Source organism: Actinia tenebrosa, unplaced genomic scaffold, assembly GCF_029948245.1.
Source record: "Actinia tenebrosa isolate PJP-AT-01 unplaced genomic scaffold, QUT_ActTen_1.0 PGA_scaffold5__44_contigs__length_20552954, whole genome shotgun sequence".
Taxonomy (NCBI): Eukaryota; Metazoa; Cnidaria; class Anthozoa; order Actiniaria; family Actiniidae; genus Actinia; species Actinia tenebrosa.
Window position 1 is genome coordinate 18,231,138 of NW_028292582.1, and position 23,085 is coordinate 18,254,222.

The 23,085-nt window shown below is 38.1% G+C and overlaps 2 protein-coding genes across 2 annotated transcripts; both read left to right on the forward strand.

The window, feature by feature from the left end:
* Window positions 1-765: 765 nt before the first annotated feature.
* On the forward strand, window positions 766-14,533 carry LOC116294194 (uncharacterized). The gene is made up of 2 exons (XM_089038128.1): window positions 766-3,970; window positions 9,155-14,533. The coding sequence occupies exons 1-2, from the start codon at window positions 1,092-1,094 to the stop codon at window positions 13,179-13,181; spliced, it is 6,906 nt and encodes a 2,301-aa protein (XP_088894254.1). The 5' UTR covers window positions 766-1,091; the 3' UTR covers window positions 13,182-14,533.
* A 4,244-nt stretch (window positions 14,534-18,777) lies between these two features.
* LOC116308182 (uncharacterized) lies at window positions 18,778-22,135 on the forward strand. Its single transcript, XM_031718567.2, has 2 exons — window positions 18,778-18,929; window positions 19,605-22,135. The coding sequence occupies exon 2, from the start codon at window positions 19,616-19,618 to the stop codon at window positions 21,407-21,409; it is 1,794 nt and encodes a 597-aa protein (XP_031574427.1). The 5' UTR covers window positions 18,778-18,929; window positions 19,605-19,615; the 3' UTR covers window positions 21,410-22,135.
* Window positions 22,136-23,085: the final 950 nt, after the last annotated feature.

Below are 23,085 nucleotides of genomic sequence, written 5' to 3' on the forward strand. Positions count from 1 at the left end.
CTTCCGGGTTTGTAAAGTCACCACACACATACCTGATGGAATACGAAGAGTGTTCAAACAAGAGTGGGACACTCGTTACCAGTCTACGCACGGTCTGTGGCAAGATACGGCTAACAATGGCATGGATTTCTACGGAATGGAGTCTCCAAAGAATAAAAAAATTAAATCAAGAGAACTTTCTATCATGAAAAATGGAAATATAAATGAATGGGATTGCACTTGCCTGTTCTATGGCATTCTTTACTCGAATAGCATTAAACCAACTTTAAATGCTACTGTTAAGAAAAGTGTTGACGAGTTGAGGAAGTTTCGCAACGAAGTATTCGCTCACACAAAGGTTGGAAAACTCAAGGAAGCCGATTTCAAGACGTCCATCGACAAAGTCATCACTTCATTTACAGACCTGAAACTCGATACAACTGATATCGAGGAAATCAAGAACGAGACAAGCTTTCCAACAGAGGAAATGGAAGACATTAAGAAACAGTTTGAAAAGGAAAAGAAGCGTAATGAGGAACCACGACCCTTTTGTGTTTTGCCAGCCAAACCATCCCATGAAACTGTCAGTCGACTAAATGAAGTAGACCAAATCAATGAAGAAATGGAGCGTCTAAGGAACGCGAAGAACAACGAGGTAACTGTAGTATATCTGTCAGGAAACCCAGGCTGTGGGAAAAGTGAAGTGGCCAGGCAAATTGGAGAACGATTCTTCGATGAAAAGAGCACGGAAAGGAATTTTTTGATGACGGTGAATGCATCCACCATTGATACGCTTTTGCAGTCGTATGTGGAATTTGCAGATAGAGTTAAATGCGATAAAGATTTCGTTACGAAAATTAAGACATCTGAAGGTCGTTCGTCAGAAGAAAAACTTAGTGACCTCAAATGTCGCATCGTGCCAAAATTACGAAAGTATTCATCCTGGCTTATTGTTGTAGATAACGTTTCAGATCTCAAGTCAGTTTCCAAGTATTGGCCTCGAGCAGGCGAGAAGACAAGTAGTGTAGGACAGATCCTAGTCACCACCCAAGACAGCTCTTCCATGCATTCCTTCTGATCCAAACACTTACCATTTACCTTTAAAGAAAGGCATGAATAGTGATGATGCTGTCAAGGCACTGTCTGATATTTCTGGGATTTCTTGTCATAACGATATCCCCCTTCAAATAGCCAAGGCTCTAGATTTCCAGCCGTTGGCTTTGGCATGTGCTGCTGTTTACATGAAGCATATTAAAAGTACCGACTGGACTAAATACCTGCAAAAGCTCGAAGACGGCAAGCGAGAGGCAACAGAGAAGGAATACCAAAAGAGAAGCTTAACATATCCTCAGACAATGACAGCGGCGGTAAGAATGGCCGTAGATAAAGAAGTAAGTGAAGACAAAGTCATGAGACATGCTTTTGAGTTCCTATCTGTCATCGCACCTGAGCCGATACCCCTCCAGTATGTTGTCCAGTATGTGATGAACTGTTTGTCGGATGAAGACGAAGATCTTGTGGCATCGACTATTCGTTCCTCCTCACTTGTACTGTCCTCTAAAGATGACTTGGAAGAGGTTCGTGTACACCAAGTTGTGCACCATAGTCTGCAAGTAGTAATGCTAAATAAGGATAAGAAATTGAACGTCGATATTATATGGAATGTAATTTTAGCATTTTCCTGGATTAACGAATTAGATCTCGATTACATACCTGATGTTGTTTCCACCAGGAGGCTGGTGGAACATTTGACAGCACTATCTTTAGTAATCCAGAGCAACATGGAATTCCTACGCAATGACGTGCTAAATTACTCCAACCAAAAGCATGTTGACGAGTCATATTGTTTAAGGAATATCCGAATGATCTGTAATATTCATGGAAGATATGAGGCTGCAGGCATTTGTTTTAGAATTTCACTTATAATCGTTGAGCATTTCTGTGATGAGAAGGATCCCCGTCTTACTATTCTGCTAAATGACATAGGGGATAACCTTTTTTACCTTGGAAACTACAAAGAAGCAGAAAAATATCTTAGGAAGGCGTTGTATAAAGAAGAGAATTCTTCTGGAGATTGTCACTTTACAATAATTGCTACTCTAAATAACATAGGCAAAACGCTTCTTGAATTGAGACGGCAAGACGAAGCTATGAAGTATGTAGAAAGGGCGTTGTCTATTCAAAAACGAATGTATGGAGAGGAACATCCACTATGGGCTAGAACGTTAAGTATTCAAGGATCTATTTTTTACCGTATGGGTAACCTCGAACAAGCAAAACTTTGTTATGAAAAGGCATTAGCTATTGAAGAATCTCAGCATGCAAGGGAAAGGCATTCGGAATTGAATTTTACCCAAGGTAACATGGGCCGCCTGCTGCGAGAACTTGGTCAACTAGAAGAGTCCAGACGATATTTGGAGAGAGCCATTGAAAGCACGGAAGGCATTTATGATGAGAAACATCCAGCTTTGGCTTTCTTATTAAGAAACTTAGGAGACACTTATTCTGCACAAGGGGAATTCAAAGCTGCTCTAAGCTGTTTTGAAAGAGTCCTGGATATCGAAAAGAAAAAATATGGAGAAGATAAACGCCCTGGACAGGCTACCACCCTCAATCGAATTGGAAAGTGTCTTCATACATTTGGAAAATACGAAGAATCTAAATTTTATTTTGAAAGGGCACTCGCTATAAGTCAAAACGTGCATAGTGATGACGTAAGTCATCCGTCTTTAGTCGAAACCATGAATAACCTTGCATACAGTCTTATCGCTCTGAAACAATACAAAGAAGCCAACATTCTTTTGGAAGGAATATTAGAAAGACAAGAATGTTCATTTGAAGAGAGGGACCCAAATGATGCTGTTACACTTTATACCCACTTGAGCACAACGCTATACCAGATGCAACAGCACCAAGAGTCTAAGAAGTACTTGGATAAAGCATTAGCAATACAAGAAAGATGTAACAACTTACCTCCAGAAACGCTTGCAATTACGTTCAATAACTTGGGAAAGCAGGAATGTAAGTTTGGACGATACGCCAAAGCTGATGAGTACTATCAGAGGGCAGTGGTTATAAAGGAAAAGATTTGTCCTTCTCATTCGGAGTTGGGAACAATGTTATCAAACAGGGGAGAAGCTCTCTCTTTGCTTGGGAAGTATGAAGAAGCCAACGCCTGTCTAAAGAGAGCTCTGAGTATAATAGAAAGTGTTTATGACAAACAACATCCTGAACAGGCGGACACTCTCCTGACACTAGGAAACAATAGCATCCGTATGCAAAATTACGAAGAAGCTGAAGCGTATTTTAAGAAGGCAGTTTCTAACAATGAGAGTTACTATGGTAAGCAGCATTCAGAAGTAGCTGATTCTCTTTGTGAAGTGGGGGAAACTGTTTTAAACTTGAAACAGTATGAGGAATGTAGGACGTATTTCGAGAGAGCACTGACCATCTACGAGAGTTACTATGGTAAACAGCATCCAAAAGTAGCCAATACTCTTCTAAAGTTGGGGAAAACTCTTTTTCACCTGAAACAGTATGAAAAGGGTGCGACGCATTATGAGAGGGCACTGTCCATTAAAGATAGTGACAATGCTAAGGAACAGACAAAGAATGCAACTATTCTACATAGCTTAGGAGACAGTCACGTAGAGCGTAAACAGTACGAACAAGCAGTAGTGTTCTTAGAGAAGTCTTACGCTATTGCAAGTAGTTTTCCTGAAGGAGAATATCCGCTACTAGCAAATACTGTCTACTGCCTAGGAATCAGTAACCTTGAACTGAAGCGGTACAAAGAGGCCAAAATATATCTTGAAAAGACACTGGTAATGATAAAAAATGGTCTTGGTGGAGAGACTAGTCGACTGGTTGCTGATATACAAGATAAACTTGCTATCGTAACCTTCCGTAAAGAGAAGAAAAAAGAACAGAAACAGAAAAGAGAGCAAAGACAACAAGAGAAAGAACAGCGAAGAGACCAGCACAAGAAAAAGTACGTCAACAAAAGAAAATAACAGCAGTACTCAAACTTTGATGTGTGAACATTATGTATTGACAGAGCTCGATAACTTTCACATCATCATGTCGAGTCTTCTCGGGAGTCATGGCGACAGCTTGCCACGATGATCTGTCTCATACACGCCAAGATCTCAATTGCTGACTGCAACACAGTGTCACGCCTAAGCTGGTGCATAAATTTAGCTTTTGATATCCACGAGAAGATTTTTCCGATTTAGCGGCTTAGGCACTAATAGTGTTACACACTAATTAGCATCAGCGTGAGTAGCCTCAGCATTTACACTTGGAATTGCATATACTTACAGCAACAGCTGATTTACTTTTGCAAGAAGGGTGGGAAAGCTAGCTATTTTCAGTCTACAGTGAGAAAGTAATTTACAAAAAGTGAATTGAAATAGAGGGAAGCAATAAAAACGTGGTCATATGATTGACTCCTTGTTTACACGGTGCAGCGTAAAGTTTTCTCTGTTTATTCAATTCTATCAATGCTGCTAAAAACGGCTGTTTCTTAAAGACTACGTTTTAAACGAATAAACTATAAACATTGATAAAAACGTTGAATAATAGGTTGCTGTAGATTTAATTTGCTTAGAAAAGAAAAAAAATAGACAGTCTACGACCGCATTTATCAGTCTACGGGCCGGGTTAAAGAGTTTAAAGTGGTAGTATAGAACAGCATATTCAATCAGTCAATCAATCAGTCAATCAATCAATCAATCAATCAATCAATCATTCCATCCAAGAGATTACATATTGAGAAAATTGAGTATAAAGAGGAATATAAAAGATACTAATAACAATACATTTGTAATACAATGGATATGAATTTTGTGTAAAATATCTTTCTCAAGAATAGTAGGCAGCTCAAAAGAGAAAACGAAGGTTTATATTTTTGGGCTGCCTATGTATAGCTAAAGTTCGCTTTCGGAAAATTCGCTTTAGTTCGACTATAAAACGAAGTTGTACGTAGATTAAAAGTTTCGAAAGACAGTGCTCGTGCTACTAATGTACAAAATGAAAGCCATTTTGGACAAAACATTTTCCATAATCATGGAAACAAATCCATTTTCAACAACTATTTCGAGCAGTCCGTCGAACCCGAGTTCGGATTTTCGCATACACCACATGGCTTCTTCTGTAAAGGAGATCGAATTACGCTTAGTTCAGTTCCGCTAAAAAGTCGCTAAACCTTAAAGCTTCATTTCAACGTTAAGACAGGCAAGTCTTTGCTCAAAGACTTCTTTCAGAATTGCTTGAATCTTTATCAAAATTTCCTCCTTCAAAAAGAAAGAATTCTCTTACAAGTGAGCTATGATCTTCTGCAAAAATAATGTGCCACTTTCCCCCTTTCCCCGAACAATGTTGGCCTATGACGTTTTCTAGCCTATGACGTGTTGGCTGGTGAAATGCATGCAAGCCGGACAACATTGCTACGGTGAGAGAGGGGGGATGGTCCTCCAGTTTACTGAAGGTTATAGTTACCAGGGTTTTATTCCCTATTCAGGGGCTAACAGTTTTAATGGGTGGTGTAAAAGCAACATAAAATAGATTTTTAAAGGGAAAAAAGCACCAGTTTGCATTTTTATTACGTTGCATTGAATCGGTCTGTCTAAAGATACTTCATTACGTCACGATTCCTGCCGGCTCTAAACGGCTGCGGAGCGCTGTTAAGAACGGTCAATATTCATACCTAAGACTAGTATTATAATGTATAATTAGATGGCTTGCCTATAAATAATCTCCTGTACAGACTCCAGCATGTTCTTCACTTGGCGAGTATAAGAACGCTTCATGATATTATGACGCGATCATTCACGCGAGAAAGACGCAATCAGAAATCAGTGCATTTCAGGCGAACAAAATCATTGATGTTGCTGCAGTTGTATTCAATAATACAAGAATAAAGATATACTCAGTATAATAAAACAAATATAACATCAGGAAAGCCTTTGAGGATAAAATGGAGGCAGCATGGTCGAGTGGTAATAGCGTCGGTCTCGCAATCCGGTGGTGCCGGGTTCGAGTCGCTGTGGCCACTAGCTGAGACTGTATTTGTCCTGGTTTCTCCTTGCCAGTTGGGATTTTTAACACAATTTCTGTTTCTTTGATCATTTCATTTCAGTTTATCAAATGTAGGAGGGCCATAACGGAAACTACTAGGTTACCAGTAACGTATGTCACCCTCGTTAAATAAAGTCTATTTATTTATTCAAAGGTCGGTAGGTAGTTTCTGTGGTATGTGGAAGAGACAAAAATAGAAAGGAATGCAGACCCCTTGCGGCGACGTCAATGAATTTCAATCTCATCGAATATTGGAAACCTATCGTTCTCCTCCAAATTAGGCTGCATTCACCGATGTGCTGCAAGGGGTCTATAGAACGCTTCACCGCGGCTTATTTGTTTATTAGAATGTGATTCCATTGATTCAGTCTTTCTTCGTACCCTTTTCACCAAAACGACAGATAAAGGTAAGTCAGTTACAAACATAACACCAAGTTTCTCATCGACATTAGACAATAAGAGGTTAGGCACAAGTTAGCATTTAAATTCATTCGGCTAAAGTATGCGATGGTTTCTTGACACATGATAAAAATGAAAAAAAAGTTCAGCCGAAAGACATTCGAAAAATCGTCGAGAACTGAAAATATAACCTTATATTTATCAATATTTTTACAAACACATGTAATTTCCCAATTTCAGGTAAAGTTTGTAGGTTCCCCCAGAGCGGTGATTGAATAAGGGCTTCGCTACAAGCGATTTTATGCACACCACTCGTCGATCGAAATTTTTTCCACTTTGCCGTTTGCGAATTTCTTTTCAGTTAAGACTTACAAAACTTTCGTCGTTTAACTCAACCAATAACTGTAAAGCAATAAAAGAATGTTTGAAGTACTTTGCTGCTCGATTCTTTATCCGATAAATTATACATATTTAAATCTTCCGGTATATAAAGGAGACTCTGCTCGCAGGGTAATCATCACCGTAGCGCTTTGGGTCATATTTTCACAGGCGGGTGATTTCCACAATCAAAACCTTGAATAACTTATTCCGAGTTTATGCATTATCTTAGAAATAATTTCGCTTTCTAGAATTAAAAAACTGACCTGATCCCAACGCAAGTACTTTCAAACGCGATCCTTTGACTTTTTATTTGGCCGAATATTTCGCAATTTTCCGCTTTTCCGCTGAAAAGATCCAAATTCTGACACAGGCGTCAAACTAAATCCATTCTCTCCATCGTAAATATACAAGAAGCAGAAATATGGAAAGGAACTTATAAAAACAATTTCACTTTACCGCCAAGTTTGCTTCGTTTTTTCAGACTACAAAAAAAGTGCTTAGGGCCGGTCATTGTCCACTCATGCTTTGCGCGCCGCGTTTACTGCTCAGCTAGTATATCCGTAAGAAAGTTAACAAAGGTTAAAATAGGCGACTTGCACTAAGAGGTTACGTGATCAAATCGGCCATTGTGGCTGGCATTCTACAGGATTTTAGCTATGCGAGAATGTAAAAAAAGATGGCGAATCGGGTAGTTTTTTGGCGATAAAAGGTAAGTTAGCGCACTAAATAACGATAAAAGTCCCCTTTTCTTGCAAGAAATATATTCTTAGTAGATATCTAAAGTAGATTTTTGCTTGCCAACATTGAAAAAAATTGCCCATACATTTGGAATATTTGTTCTTTTCGGTCTTTTTCCTCTCTTTCCAAAGCAAAAGGTTGTTCTTAAAAGTAAAGTTATATAGCACAAGTAAACTGCGTGACAAAACATCCTAAATGACCCGTAAATCTTCTGTTCTTTCGCTAACTAGTTGTAAGCGTGTTTTCGAGGCTACGAAACCTAAGAAACCATAAGAGGCGAATGTATAGGCCAACAGATAGTATGAGTTTATAAAATCAGCAAAAATACGGTTCTAAATGTTAACAAATTCCTATGAATTATACCAAAATGTTCAGGAAAGCCTGGGGTTTTCAAATCCAATTCTGTTTTTTTTTTTTTTTTTGACATGTTCTATTTTAAATCAAGGAGAGACGATTTTCTAGCTTGACCCCGGTTACGTCATGCATTTTCTCTTGTAAAATACGTACATTCAACTCAAAAAGTACGGTGCTTTTTTTCAATAGAATTCATTCTAAACCATATAATACAGTCCGTGAATAGTTGAATTAACTGAATCCACTTCTGTTTTTCGCCTAGATAGTCATTACTTTGAGAAAAGATCCAAAAACCGTGTTTTTGAGACAATCTGTATGGGTTCACATGAGGGGGCGTGAGCTTGAAATCGTAGCTGACCAAATGTTAACAGATTTTTTCTGATGATACGGCATGGGAAATGTTCAATTTCTATCTTGTGTCTTTGTCAGTAGTTTTATGGACGGTTTATCGTCATGGTTTAGCCATAAAACGCTACTTATAGGTCACGTGACCTGTGACGTCACGCTGCCAGGGGGGTTGGTTACCATCAGCGTTGGCATACAAAGACTTTGGTAGTGTAATAACGTCAAAAAAGGTTTATTTCAAAAACTGGCGATAATGTTATCTTAGCAAGTCACGTGATATGTAACGTCATACACCCAAAATCGTTGGGCCACCAGACGTGGGGCCACCAGACGTTGGTGGAACGCGCCAACCCCTTCTCGCCACAATGGCCGATTTGATCACGTGACCTCTTAGTGCAAGTCGCCTATTGTGCAAATTAGTGCGGCGTTTTGTAAGTCTATGGTCTATTGAGTTTAACTGAAATTAATAATTTGTGCCAATTTTTGCCAAGTTTTTCACGGATATATGTTATACACTCTATACAGTTGAAAGTGTAAACGGATCCAATGCGCAAATATTTTTAATTAAAGCAAGCTTTTGAATTTTAAAATTGAAATTTTATTATGTTGGACCTTCGATCGTATTTCATCTTCTTTTCATCTGAAAACTAGTTAAGTCAAACAGGCATAATTGTGAATTATTTTTGGATTTATCGAAATTAACGTATCCATCCTCTCCATCGCAAAAACACGTTCTAGCTTTATTATTATCACTATTGTTATCATAATTTGTATTTCTCTGAAGTGTTATTATAAAATTTTAATAAAGCCATTATACTATTACTATATTTTAGTTTTCCAAACTCATAATGATGTACTAAGGTACTTCTACGTCTTTTAGAATACAGATGGCGTCAATAAAGTACAATGATGAAGAACTAAACTACTTTCGGGTCTGTAAAGTCACCACACACATCATACCTGATGGACTACGAAAAGTGTTCAAACAAGAGTGGAACACTCGTTACCAGGCTACGCACGGCCAGTGGCAAGATACGTCTAAGAATGGCATGGATTTCTATGGGATGGAGTCTCCAAAGAATAAAAAAATTAAACCAAGAGAACTTTCTATCATGAAAAATGGAAATACAAATGAATGGGATTGCACTTGCCTGTTCTATGGCATTCTTTACTCGAATAGCATTAAACCAACTTTAAATGTTAAGAAAAGTGTTGACGAGTTGAGGAAGTTTCGCAACGAAGTCTTCGCTCACACAAAGGATGGAAAACTCAAGGAAGCCGATTTCAAGACGTCCATCGACAAAGTCATCACTTCATTTACAGACCTGAAACTCGATACAACTGAAATCGAAGAAATCAAGAACGAGACAAGTTTTCCAACAGAGGAACTGGAAGACATTAAGAAACAGTTGGAAAAGAAAAAGAAGCGTAATGAGGAACCACGACCCTTTTGTGTTTTGCCAGCCAAACCATCCCACGAAACTGTTAGTCGACTAAATGAAGTAGACCAAATCAATGAAGAAATGGAGCGTCTAAGGAACGCGAAGAACAACGAGGTAACTGTAGTGTATCTGTCAGGAAACCCAGGCTGTGGGAAAAGTGAAGTGGCCAGGCAAATTGGAGAACGATTCTTCGATGAAAAGAGCACAGAAATGAATTTTGTGATGACGGTGAATGCATCCACCATTGATACGCTTTTGCAGTCGTATGTGGAATTTGCAGATAGAGTTAAATGCGATAAAGATTTCGTTACGAAAATTAAGACATCTGAAGGTCGTTCGTCAGAAGAAAAACTTAGTGACCTCAAATGTCGCATCGTGCCAAAATTACGAAAGTATTCATCCTGGCTTATTGTTGTAGATAACGTTTCAGATCTCAAGTCAGTTTCTAAGTATTATCCTAAAGCAGGCGATAAGACATGTGGTGTGGGACAGATCCTTGTCACCACCCAAGACAGCTCTTCCATTCCTTCTGATCCAAACACTTACCATTTACCTTTAAAGAAAGGCATGAATCGTGATGATGCTGTTAAGGCACTGTCTGATATTTCTGGGATTCCTTGTCATAACGATATCCCCCTTCAAATAGCCAAGGCTCTAGATTTCCAGCCGTTGGCTTTGGCATGTGCTGCTGTTTACATGAAGCATATTAAAAGTACCGACTGGACTAAATACCTGCAAAAGCTCGAAGACGGCAAGCGAGAGGCAACAGAGAAGGAATACCAAAAGAGAAGCTTAACATATCCTCAGACAATGACAGCGGCGGTAAGAATGGCCGTAGATAAAGAAGTAAGTGAAGACAAAGTCATGAGACATGCTTTTGAGTTCCTATCTGTCATCGCACCTGAGCCGATACCCCTCCAGTATGTTGTCCAGTATGTGATGAACTGTTTGTCGGATGAAGACGAAGATCTTGTGGCATCGACTATTCGTTCCTCCTCACTTGTACTGTCCTCTAAAGATGACTTGGAAGAGGTTCGTGTACACCAAGTTGTGCACCATAGTCTGCAAGTAGTAATGCTAAATAAGGATAAGAAATTGAACGTCGATATTATATGGAATGTAATTTTAGCATTTTCCTGGATTAACGAATTAGATCTCGATTACATACCTGATGTTGTTTCCACCAGGAGGCTGGTGGAACATTTGACAGCACTATCTTTAGTAATCCAGAGCAACATGGAATTCCTACGCAATGACGTGCTAAATTACTCCAACCAAAAGCATGTTGACGAGTCATATTGTTTAAGGAATATCCGAATGATCTGTAATATTCATGGAAGATATGAGGCTGCAGGCATTTGTTTTAGAATTTCACTTATAATCGTTGAGCATTTCTGTGATGAGAAGGATCCCCGTCTTACTATTCTGCTAAATGACATAGGGGATAACCTTTTTTACCTTGGAAACTACAAAGAAGCAGAAAAATATCTTAGGAAGGCGTTGTATAAAGAAGAGAATTCTTCTGGAGATTGTCACTTTACAATAATTGCTACTCTAAATAACATAGGCAAAACGCTTCTTGAATTGAGACGGCAAGACGAAGCTATGAAGTATGTAGAAAGGGCGTTGTCTATTCAAAAACGAATGTATGGAGAGGAACATCCACTATGGGCTAGAACGTTAAGTATTCAAGGATCTATTTTTCACCGTATGGGTAACCTCGAACAAGCAAAACTTTGTTATGAAAAGGCATTAGCTATTGAAGAATCTCAGCATGCAAGGGAAAGGCATACGGAATTGAATATTACCCAAGGTAACATGGGCCGCCTGCTGCGAGAACTTGGTCAACTAGAAGAGTCCAGACGATATTTGGAGAGAGCCATTAAAAGCACGGAAGGCATTTATGATGGGAAACATCCAGCTTTGGCTTTCTTATTAAGAAACTTAGGAGACACTTATTCTGCACAAGGGGAATTCAAAGCTGCTCTAAGCTGTTTTGAAAGAGTCCTGGATATCGAAAAGAGAAAATATGGAGAAGATAAACACCCTAAACAGGCTACTACCCTCGATTCAATTGGAACTTGTTTTCTTACATTTGGAAAATACGAAGAATCTAAAACGCATTTTAAAAGGGCACTCGCTATACGTAAAAAAATGCATAGTGATGAAGTAATTCATCCATCTTTAGTCAAAGCCATGAATAACCTTGCATGCAGTCTTATCGCTCTTGAACAATACAAAGAAGCCAACATTCTTTTGGAAGGAGTATTAGAAAGACAAGAATGTTCATTTGAAGAGAGGGACCCAAATGATGCTGTTAAACTTTATAACAACTTGAGCACAATGTTATACCAGATGCAACAGCACCAAGAGTCTAAGAAGTACTTGGATAAAGCATTAGCAGTACAAGAAAGATGTAACAACTTACCTCCAGAAACGCTTGCAATTACGTTCAATAACCTGGGAATGCAGGAATGTAAGTTTGGACGATACGCCAAAGCTGATGAGTACTATCAGAGGGCAGTGGCTATAAAGGAAAAGATTTGTCCTTCTCATCCGGAGTTGGGAACAATGTTATCAAACAGGGGAGAAGCTCTCTCTTTGCTTGGGAAGTATGAAGAAGCCAACGCCTGTCTAAAGAGAGCTCTGAGTATAATAGAAAGTGTTTGTGACAAACAACATCCTGAACAGGTGGACACTCTCCTGACACTAGGAAACAATAGCATCCGTATGCAAAATTACGAAGAAGCTGAAGCGTATTTTAAGAAGGCAGTTTCTATCAATGAGAGTTACTATGGTAAGCAGCATCCAGAAGTAGCTGATTCTCTTTGTGAAGTGGGGGAAACTGTTTTAAACTTGAAACAGTATGAGGAATGTAGGACGTATTTCGAGAGAGCACTGACCATCTACGAGAGTTACTATGGTAAACAGCATCCAAAAGTAGCCAATACTCTTCTAAAGTTGGGGAAAACTCTTTTTCACCTGAAACAGTATGAAAAGGGTGCGACGCATTATGAGAGGGCACTGTCCATTAAAGATAGTGACAATGCTAAGGAACAGACAAAGAATGCAACTATTCTACATAGCTTAGGAGCCAGTCACGTAGAGCGTAAACAGTACGAACAAGCAGTAGTGTTCTTAGAGAAGTCTTACGCTATTTCAAGTAGTTTTCCTGAAGGAGAATATTCGCTACTAGCAAATACTGTCTACTGCCTAGGAATCAGTAATCTTGAACTGAAGCGGTACAAAGAGGCCAAAGTATATCTTGAAAAGACGCTGGTAATGATAAAAAATGGTCTTGGTGGAGAGACTAGTCGACTGGTTGCTGATATACAAGATAAACTTGCTATCGCCTTCCGTGAAGAGAAGAAAAAAGAACAGAAACAGAAAAGAGAGCAAAGACAACAAGAGAAAGAACAGCGAAGAGACCAGCACAAGAAAAAGTACGTCAACAAAAGAAAATAACAGCAGTACTCAAACTTTGATGTGTGAACATTATGTATTGACAGAGCTCGATAACTTTCACATCATCATGTCGAGTCTTCTCGGGAGTCATGGCGACAGCTTGCCACGATGATCTGTCTCATACACGCCAAGATCTCAATTGCTGACTGCAACACAGTGTCACGCCTAAGCTGGTGCATAAATTTAGCTTTTGATATCCACGAGAAGATTTTTCCGATTTAGCGGCTTAGGCACTAATAGTATTACACACTAATTAGCATCAGCGTGAGTAGCCTCAGCATTTACACTTGGAATTGCATATACTTGCAGCTGATTTACTTTTGCAAAAATGGAGGAAAGCTAGCTATTTTCAGTCTTCAGTGAGAAAGTAATTTGCAAAAAGTGAATTGAAATAGAGGGAAGCAATGAAAACGTGGTCATATGACTCCTTGTTTACACGGTGCAGCGTAAAGTTTTCTCTGTTTATTCAATTCTATCAATGCTGCTAAAAACGGCTGTTTTACGTTTTAAACGAATAAACTATAAACATTGATAAAAACGTTGATTAATAGGTTGCTGTAGATTTAATTTGCTTAGAAAAGAAAAAAAATAGACAGTCTACGACCGCATTTATCAGTCTACGGGCCGGGTTAAAGAGTTTAAAGTGGTAGTATAGAACAGCATATTCAATCAGTCAATCAATCAATCAATCAATCAATCAATCAATCATTTAATCATTATTCTATCCAAGAGATTACATATTGAGAAAATTGAGTATAAAGAGGAATATAAAAGATAATAACAATACATTTATAATACAATGGATATGAATTTTGTGTAAAATATCTTTCTCAAGAATAGTAGGCAGCTCAAAAGAGAAAACGAAGGTTTATATTTTTGGGCTGCCTATGTATAGCTAAAGTAAAATTAATGTAAATTATGGTAATTACAATGAACAACAGAAGCACAAAGGAAAATATTCTTAGACATATTTTGATATAGATTAACAATAATCATATAAATTAAATTGCAAGAATGTAGCGATTGAGTAGCTATTTATAGAGAGCATATATTAAAAATGGTAATTATGATAATTATCAAAATGATAACTATGATTATAAAATTATCATTATTAAGTAACTAGTAGAGCTAATCTTATCTTTTGGAGTAAAATTTAAATGATGTATAAAGTGAAGGAAGTGGGAGTCGAATAAATGACTGTAAAAAGTGGGGACAAATCTCGAGGAAATTCGCTTTAGTTCGACTATAAAACGAAGTTGTACGTAGATTAAAAGTTTCGAAAGACAGTGCTCGTGCTACTAATGTACAAAATGAAAGCCGTTTTGGACAAAACATTTTCCATAACCAAAAGAAAGCAGAACCAAAAAATAAAATTTAATTTAAAATAAAAAAGGTAACCAAAAAAAGGAGACGGATGAGCGGACCTTAAGCTTTTGTGGGGGGGGGGGGGGGGGGGGTGTACGTGCAACTTGTGTTCCCCCCATAGTTACGGCCCTGGAAGAGACCAGCACAAGAAAAAGTACGTGAACAAAAGAAAATAACGAGCTTAGCTATTTTTACAGTTAGGATCGCAGTTAGGATCGCTTGCCAGGATCATCAAAAATTTTATCTGGCAGAAGTATAAATGGATTCAGCACTTACTTTTGATTTTGCCGACTATATTTTGCTGAATTCGAACTGAGATTTCCAAGTAATTTTACTGTAACACAGGGAAACCATACAGCCAATAACGTGAACACAGGATGACCAACACTGCGCCCGTCAGCCTCGTGGACTGCATCTCCCGTCGCCGCAGCATGGCTTCTTCAGGTAATAGCAATCTTGGTTGTTAGGTCCTCGTTCGTTTTGTCCCAGTTTGTTTATTAATTTATTTTTACATTTGATGAATCAGTAATACTGATTCATCAAATGTAGTCTGCACGGTCTTTGAATCCCGCCATTATTTTAAGGTAAAAAAAACATCTACAGTAATGACTTGGTTATTTGCTCTGCGTTTTCACAATAAATCAAAATCTCTCGACTTTAAATTCATTTGCCCGGTAAATTCCTTAGCGGTTTGCTTTCTGGGGAGTTTGTCAATCTCTACATTGCAATTGTTTAATAATCTGATCGCAAATCCCGTAGATAATGTAGTGTAAAGTTTGAGGTCCTTTTGAGTGTAATTTGAAAATCAAATTTAAAATGTTCAAATATTTTATGAAATAAGCTATCCAAATTGCGATTCCGATCGGGATCCAAACTTGGATCCTAACTGCGGTCCTGATTGCGATCCTAACTGCGATCCTGACTGCGATCCTGACTGCGATCCTAACTGCGATCCTAACTGCGATCCTAACTGCGATCCTAACTGCGATCCTGACTGCGATCCTAACTGCGATCCTAACTGCGATCCTAACTGTTTGTTTAGTTTATCTCGAAAATAACAGCAGTACGTAAACTTTGATGGGTGAACATTACCAAGTACATATCACCCTTTTTGGGAAAAAAACAAAAAAACAAAAACAATAATTAAACAAAATGTAGAGAAACAAGGTAAACCGCAGGAAACCCGGCTCCAGTCCGGAGCTAGCGTGAGTAGACTGTCGATAACAATGTTATTTTTGATATGGGTTGCCTGTGCCTTTATTGGGTGAAGAGTAGTATAGCAGGATCAAATAAGTCACAATCATCCTGTAACCAGATAGCGTATTAAGATTAACGTAACGCACTCAGTTTATTAGGGTGGACCATTCAGATAACTGGGAGAAATTTGTCTTCACGATAATTAATTATTCGTAACAACCACTGCCTAGTGCACGCAATGTTTTTGTGTATTTTTCCTTGATTTTTTTTTTTTTCCCCCTAAAAAAAAAAACGGCGCGATCTTTTCTTTTATATAGATAACGTGCTTTTGTAATTTTTTGGAGGATTTGCGCAACCTTTCCCCCCTCCTCCTAAATTATCTAATGGTCCGTCCCTTAGAAGCAGTCCAAAATTTGACTGCTACTAAAAAGTGCGTTATTCAGAGATATTAATTTCCTGTCTGGTTACAAAATGATTGTAGGATCAGTGCTAATACATGGTCTTGTTGACGTACAAGATCGATGACGACAGAAGAAAGAAATATTATTATACACTGTATTATAGTTTCCTTAACAGTTACTCTACAATATTGAATAAATTATGATAACTAACATCAAAACGAGACACGGGTGAGTCATGTTTACAAACAGGCTAACCTGAACAGAAAAGTTGAAAAGGAAAACAGAAAGCACTTTATAACATCCTCCAAGACGATAGAAGGCACTGTGATGTCTTAAAAATCACAGAATGAGAAACAGCTAACTATTCGTCTCGTATTCAGTATGGCAGAGGAACATCAAAGGAGATGTTTTACACCATCACATGACATCAGCTCAAGGTCCCTTGGGGATGGATGCTGGATGGCAATCAAACTTTGTATCTTGAACTCGAAAGTATCTTATAAGGGGAAAAATCTATTGCAAAAGGCCTATTACCAAAACGTACAAGGGGTTTTATTGTTCTTCCATCTAACCAACGGTTTTCCTCCCTCCTCAAAAATCAACTACTAAATTCTAATTAGATCTATGGGCTTTCACTTAGTTTGGAGCCTAGCTCCGTTGTGATTGTCCCACGCTGTAATACAGCAGTGATTTAGAAATTACACCAGCCATAAGTCTAAATTAAGTACCGAGCACTTTCAAATAGTTTTATTAATAAGTTACATTTTGATTATAATTTAGTCAAGTCCATATGAGGTCCATGTATATTTTAATAGGATTTATAGAAAATTTCATTTGCGAGTTGTTATGCTTAGTTTCTATATTTTCATGTTTTTTTTAATGTCTTTCTTGTTTTTTAAAAAACTTAAAACTTGGAAAATGTACACTCTTTTTCTATGATTTTAATACCTATAATTGAGATTCAAAACAAGAAAAACAAGAAACATATTTTCAACTTTCTATTTTCAATTAATCATGTATTTCTCTTCGGAAAATATTTTCAATATTTTATTCGTGTTATACGAAAGCAGTAGCCAGCCCATTATGATTATTTTAGTGGAGAGTCGGGATGGCGTGGTGGTAGAACTACTACAGCCTTATTAAAGTTTGGCAACACGTGCACACGTCAGACGCAGCATTGCATGCAACAAACTGGAATCGGGGTGACACACGTTGCAAAAAAATCACGCAACAACGCTTGTGTCAGCCTGCTATGCTAAGGAATTTGGTTCAGCGGTTATAGATTTGGTGCAAGCTGATTGGCTGGAAATGTACGTGTCAAAATGTTGCACGCAATGTTCCAGCCATGTTCACACGATGAAATTTGTTGCGCGCAATGTTGCAAAAATAGAGCGCGATCTCAGATTTGTTGCATGCAACGTTGCAACACGCGCGGATTTGCGGTCCGTGGTATCACTATACTGTACGTTTCATACCTAAACTACCACAATCCCTTTCAAAGCTCTTTCTTTGTCCAAATGCTAAAACTAGTACTCCTTTGAGAATACCAAGACAATAGTGAACGTAAGCAAAACGAAAAAAGGTACCGAAAAGGATTGTGGTATGAGTGTAGGTATAAAACGCCATCATGCTATGCGTACGGAAAAAAAGAAAATAAAGACGAGATAGCTCAAATTAACAAAGGGAGAATAGGAAAACTATAGTGTGTTAGTTGACATATAGAGGAGACATAGGGGAGGGGGGGGGGGTAGTTAAGAATGTGTTGGGATTGCTTGAGGATCAGAGATTTGTCAAACCTTTCCCTGTAGTTCTGAATACTGAGAATGTACATGTTTAAAAGTATAGACTCTCGGAAGAAAAAAAAAAACGATAAAACTATGTGACTCTGAAGTCATAGTTTAGTAGAGAAATTATTGTTGTTATCATGATATAAAATCTTTGTTTAATGCTATATATATATATATATATATATAAACGTTAAATTTACATTGTAATACTTAAATAGAAGCTGGTACCTGACCTCGCTGTGGATTTTCCGACTATGTTTATAGAAATCCATCATCTGACGCGGGTCATATCAAGCTTTACTTACGTTAGTGTCGAAGTTGAAGTAAAGAAATCTCACTCCATATATGGTATGATCAATTCCGTATTTGAATTGTGCGGAAAAGCGGCAAACAAAAAGCTGGCCGTCGTTATATAACGAATTCGATGTGAACATTTTTGGAGAAGAAAAGAAAAGAAATAAAAAACAAGTCAAAAAAGAAAACCTTTGGAAAATCGAGGAAGGATACGGAGACGATGTTAACGCGTGGGTCTGCCTCGCAGACAACAGACACAGGGAAATACGACACTCATTGTTTGATATGCTAGAGTCTTCCTGTCGTACGTACTTCCTATATCCCTAAGCTGAGCTTCAATGGGCAGAGCATCGTGTAATAACTATGTGTTATTCATTTCGTCACTAGTTTCATAATTGCCCAAAAAGAAAAAATAATTGAATAGATGAACGTTTATATTAGTTAAGAATGGATTTCGGTTTTCCGTTTGAATGTTTAACAAACTTTCGGGTTAATGCTAAAGGCCAAGCCGAAAATTGATAGATAAACCAACAAATTGACCTGGCAAAGATTACTAAAAGAGAGAATATCCGGAAACGCGATTATGCTTGGTGAAACTATCCGAGCATATATGCTCAGACATATTACTTTACTGAGACATTAGGAGCCATCGATCGCAGTACTTGCTTGCGACTGTGCTAAGGGTTGGACTTACAAAACTGAAGGTAATATCTTATATTTTTCATTTTAAGCTTCAATGTTTTCAATGTTCAATGTTTTCAATGTTTTCAATGTTCAATGTTTTCAATGTTCAATGTTTTCAATGTTCAATGTTTTCAATGTTCAATGTTTTCAATGTTTTCAATGTTTGCATGCGCTAACTACCAGTTTCTGCAGTTCGTTTTAGTCCATGTTTTTTCTTTTCTTTCTTTCTTTTCTTTCTTTCTTTTCTTTCTTTCTTTTCTTTCTTTCTTTTCTTTCTTTCTTTCTTTTTATTTTCTTTGTTTCTGTAATAGAACAATATCAAAAGCTAGTACATTAGAGAATAATCGACGTGGAGACTCAAAATTGACCGGGAAAAACAAACCTAAAGTGTTTCGCCTGTTTAAAACAGACTACAATTTTGAATTTTGAATTTTGAATACCTATGTAGTCATGTCACCAACGTTAGAAATACAGTGGCGGTTACGAAACTTATTAGAATTACCAATCACAGATTTGAAGTAGAAATGGGGCTGTATAGAAGGACTTTCCAAGTGTCCAACTCAGGCATACCTAATGAATGACTTTTCCTAATTTGATAACTTCCCTAGGATCACACAATTCTATGGTCGTCCATTTGCGGAGAAAAAAAATTTTTTTTTTCTAATTATATTTTATATATATAAATTTCAAACTAGATTCAGAAATTATGCTGATGTCTAGCATTCAATACACAATTATTTGGCTGGTCTTTCTGCTGGTGCATCTGGACCTTGAAAGGATTCATTGTGCTTCACTTGCCACAAAAACGTGTCCACCAAGTCTTTCTTTAAAATGTTCACCAGAAGTAAGTCATTCTTGCAGTGATGATCAGGATTGTGAAGCACGTTATCCCGGTAAAGGTTTGACGTGCTGCGATGATTGTGGAAGGAGATGCGTGACCCTTGGCACTTCTGTAGTTAAAATAAAACCAACGTCAACAGAAAAGATAAATGGCACAAACCTCGTTGCAAAATGCCCCACCAATCCTCCCTCGATCGAGTTTCCTCCAGGACCAGACCAAGAATGCCAAAACGATGCCAGTTGTGATGCCAAATACCCTGGACGAAGCTTGAAATGCTGTAGTGACGGATGCGATTTTAGGTGCGTTCCTCCTATCATGGGATCAAATACCCAGACATATGATGTACAGGGTACATGTCCTAACTCATCTGAAATTGCTGAATGTCAACGACCAGCAGACGATGAATGCCATGACGACACAAGATGCCGTGAACTTTACCCTGGACTAGAACTAAAATGCTGCAAGGATGGATGTGATTTCAGATGCGTTCCTCCTCTTCCTGTAATAGATACGAAAACAACTAAATCTGGGAGTAAAGCCAAACAACAGACAACACTTTCTGCAACAGCAAAACCAGTTACAAAACCTACGAATATTGAAAAACAACATACAACATCTTCACCAACAACAAAACCAGTCACCACCAACCCTGAGACTACCGTCACACAACAGACGACATCTTCATCAAAAACTAGAATATACCAATGCCCAAATTTTCCTACGCCTGCTGAATGTCCACCAGAACCAGACAATGAATGTAATGATGACCGAAAATGCAGCGAGTTGCACCCTGGATTAGGACTGATGTGCTGTATAGATGGATGTGATCTCAGATGTGTTCCTCCCCTTCTTGTTATAGATACAAAAACAGACAAACCTGAGAGTAACGTAACAGCATCACCAAAATCTAAAATATTGCAATGCCCAATCTTCCCTCTTCCTGATGAATGTCCACTAGAGTCAGATGATGAATGTAATGACGACCAGAAATGCAGTGAGTTGCACCCTGGATTAGGATTCAAATGCTGTAAGGATGGATGTGATTACAGATGCGTTCCTCCTCTTCCTGTAATAGATACGAAAACAGATAAATCAGGGAGTAAAGCCAAACAACAGACAACACTTTCTGCAACAACAAAACCAGTCACCAAACCTACGAGTATTGAAAAACAACTTACAGCATCTTCATCTTCACCAACAACAAAATCAGTCGCAACTAACCCTGAGACTACCGTCACACAACAGATGACACCTTCATCAAAAACTAGAATATACGAATGCCCAATTTTTCCTACGCCTGAAGAATGTCCACTAGAGCCAGATGATGAATGTAATGAAGACCAGAAGTGCAGTGAGTTGCACCCTGGATTAGGACTGATGTGCTGTAAGGATGGATGTGATTACAGATGTGTCCCTTCACTTCCTGTAATAGATACCAAAACAGATAAACCTGAGAGTAACGTAACAGCATCACCAAAATTTAAAATATACGAATGCCCAAAATTTCCTACGCCTGCTGAATGTCCACCAGAGCCAGATGATGAATGTAATGAAGACCAGAAATGCAGCGAGTTGCACCCTGGAATAACACTGAAGTGCTGTAAAGATGGATGTGATTACAGATGTATACCGCCTATTGTGTATGAAGTAGATAAGTGAATGACAAAGAACAACAACACAAGTTGAGGATAGTCAGTCAATATCTTCTTTTAGAGCGATGGAAACATAATCATCAAAAACGCATGGTACTAATTTAACTTTAAGATTTAGAACTAAAAAACAGACCATTCCCGAAGTCGCCAGACAGTAGCTCTAAGTTGAGGTTGTTATCAATGATGGGCCCCATTGTTTGAGTTCACTACGGTAATTTTGAATACATTATCAAGTACCAATATTCTAATATTGATTCCATTAATCTGCGGATGGTTGATAATTACTGTAAGGGTCCCCATAAAGCCAACTTAGGCCGTACTGTGGGGGTCCCCCAAAAGCCAATGTAGGGCGTACTGTGGGGTAAAGCTTAAGAACTCGGCTCTCACGTACATTTTTACCTATATAGGGTGTAGTATACAAATATAATATTCATTTTTAATTCTTTTACTTTTTACCTAAGGTATACGTAAGGTAATTTAAAGTTTCCAACGAAGTAAATTCATTTTATTTACAGAAGTTATCTAAAACTGAAATTAAGGGAAGTCAATTTAGTGCTCGATGATGTAAACAAACTTTGCCGGCATTTCACTCCATGTCAGTTATCACGAAAGAAAAAAACTCAAACTTATTTTCAACACCAAAAATATCGTATCAGGGGCGTATCCAGGCAATTTTCAAGGCAGTGACTATTACATTGGTTTTACCAGGAATTTTAGGAAAGGGGGGGGGGGGGGGGGGGGGGGGACTGTTACTAACGATATACTGAGAAATTTCTTCCCCTGGATCCGTCCCTGCATACTCTTTTCTACTTTACCCTGAATATTTCCAAAGTAAATTTTGTTTTCAGAATTTTGTCTATCTGAAACTGCATTTAAGCTAAGATAATCATTTTGGTGGTTTATACATTGATTTATACATTAATTTTACTGCCTATTTATCGAGTACAACCTCGACTTGGAGCTCTTGTTTCGTGGTCACTACGGTCGGGAAGATCATCAATAAGGTAATGAATGATCTCACTAGCATTTTCCAAGGATAACTTGACAATTATACATCGTGGGATTGAAATGCGGACAAGCCAGGCCCAGCACCCATGCTAATATGCTCCTACAATGGTTTGTCAGTCTTCTTGCTTCCAATTTATGGTTTCTCGACTGTTGGTATTCTTCGTTTCCACGTAATCGAAACATTTGATCGTTTGCACGTTTGACCGAATTACGATCCCACAAGGCTTTATTATATCTATTTTTAGTGACCGTGAAAATGCTATTGCAAAAATAATGTCTTTGCATGCATCAATGTGTAGTCAGATTGCTATCTTATTTTATTTTTTATACTTACTTTCTTTGAAGCAAATGTTTAGATCTATTGATCAACATAATAGTCAGTAGACTTAGTATAAGGTGTAATGTAAGGTGACGAATCTTGAATTATGGAGGCAAACGTAGAAAATTTATAATGCATAGAGAAACGGGGTTACGTATAATTTGAAGTCTTGGTGTTTCGCATATTGTTCTATCTACGCAACAGCAAATCCAGTTGCTTTATAGACGTACCTCAATTGAAAAGAGTAAAGTTATATGAAGACACCCTGACAGCTGTGCAGTCTATAAATTTTCCAATAGTTGCCCCCTCGGCATCCCATAATGTCTTGATTACAAAACAATAGAATTCAAGATGGT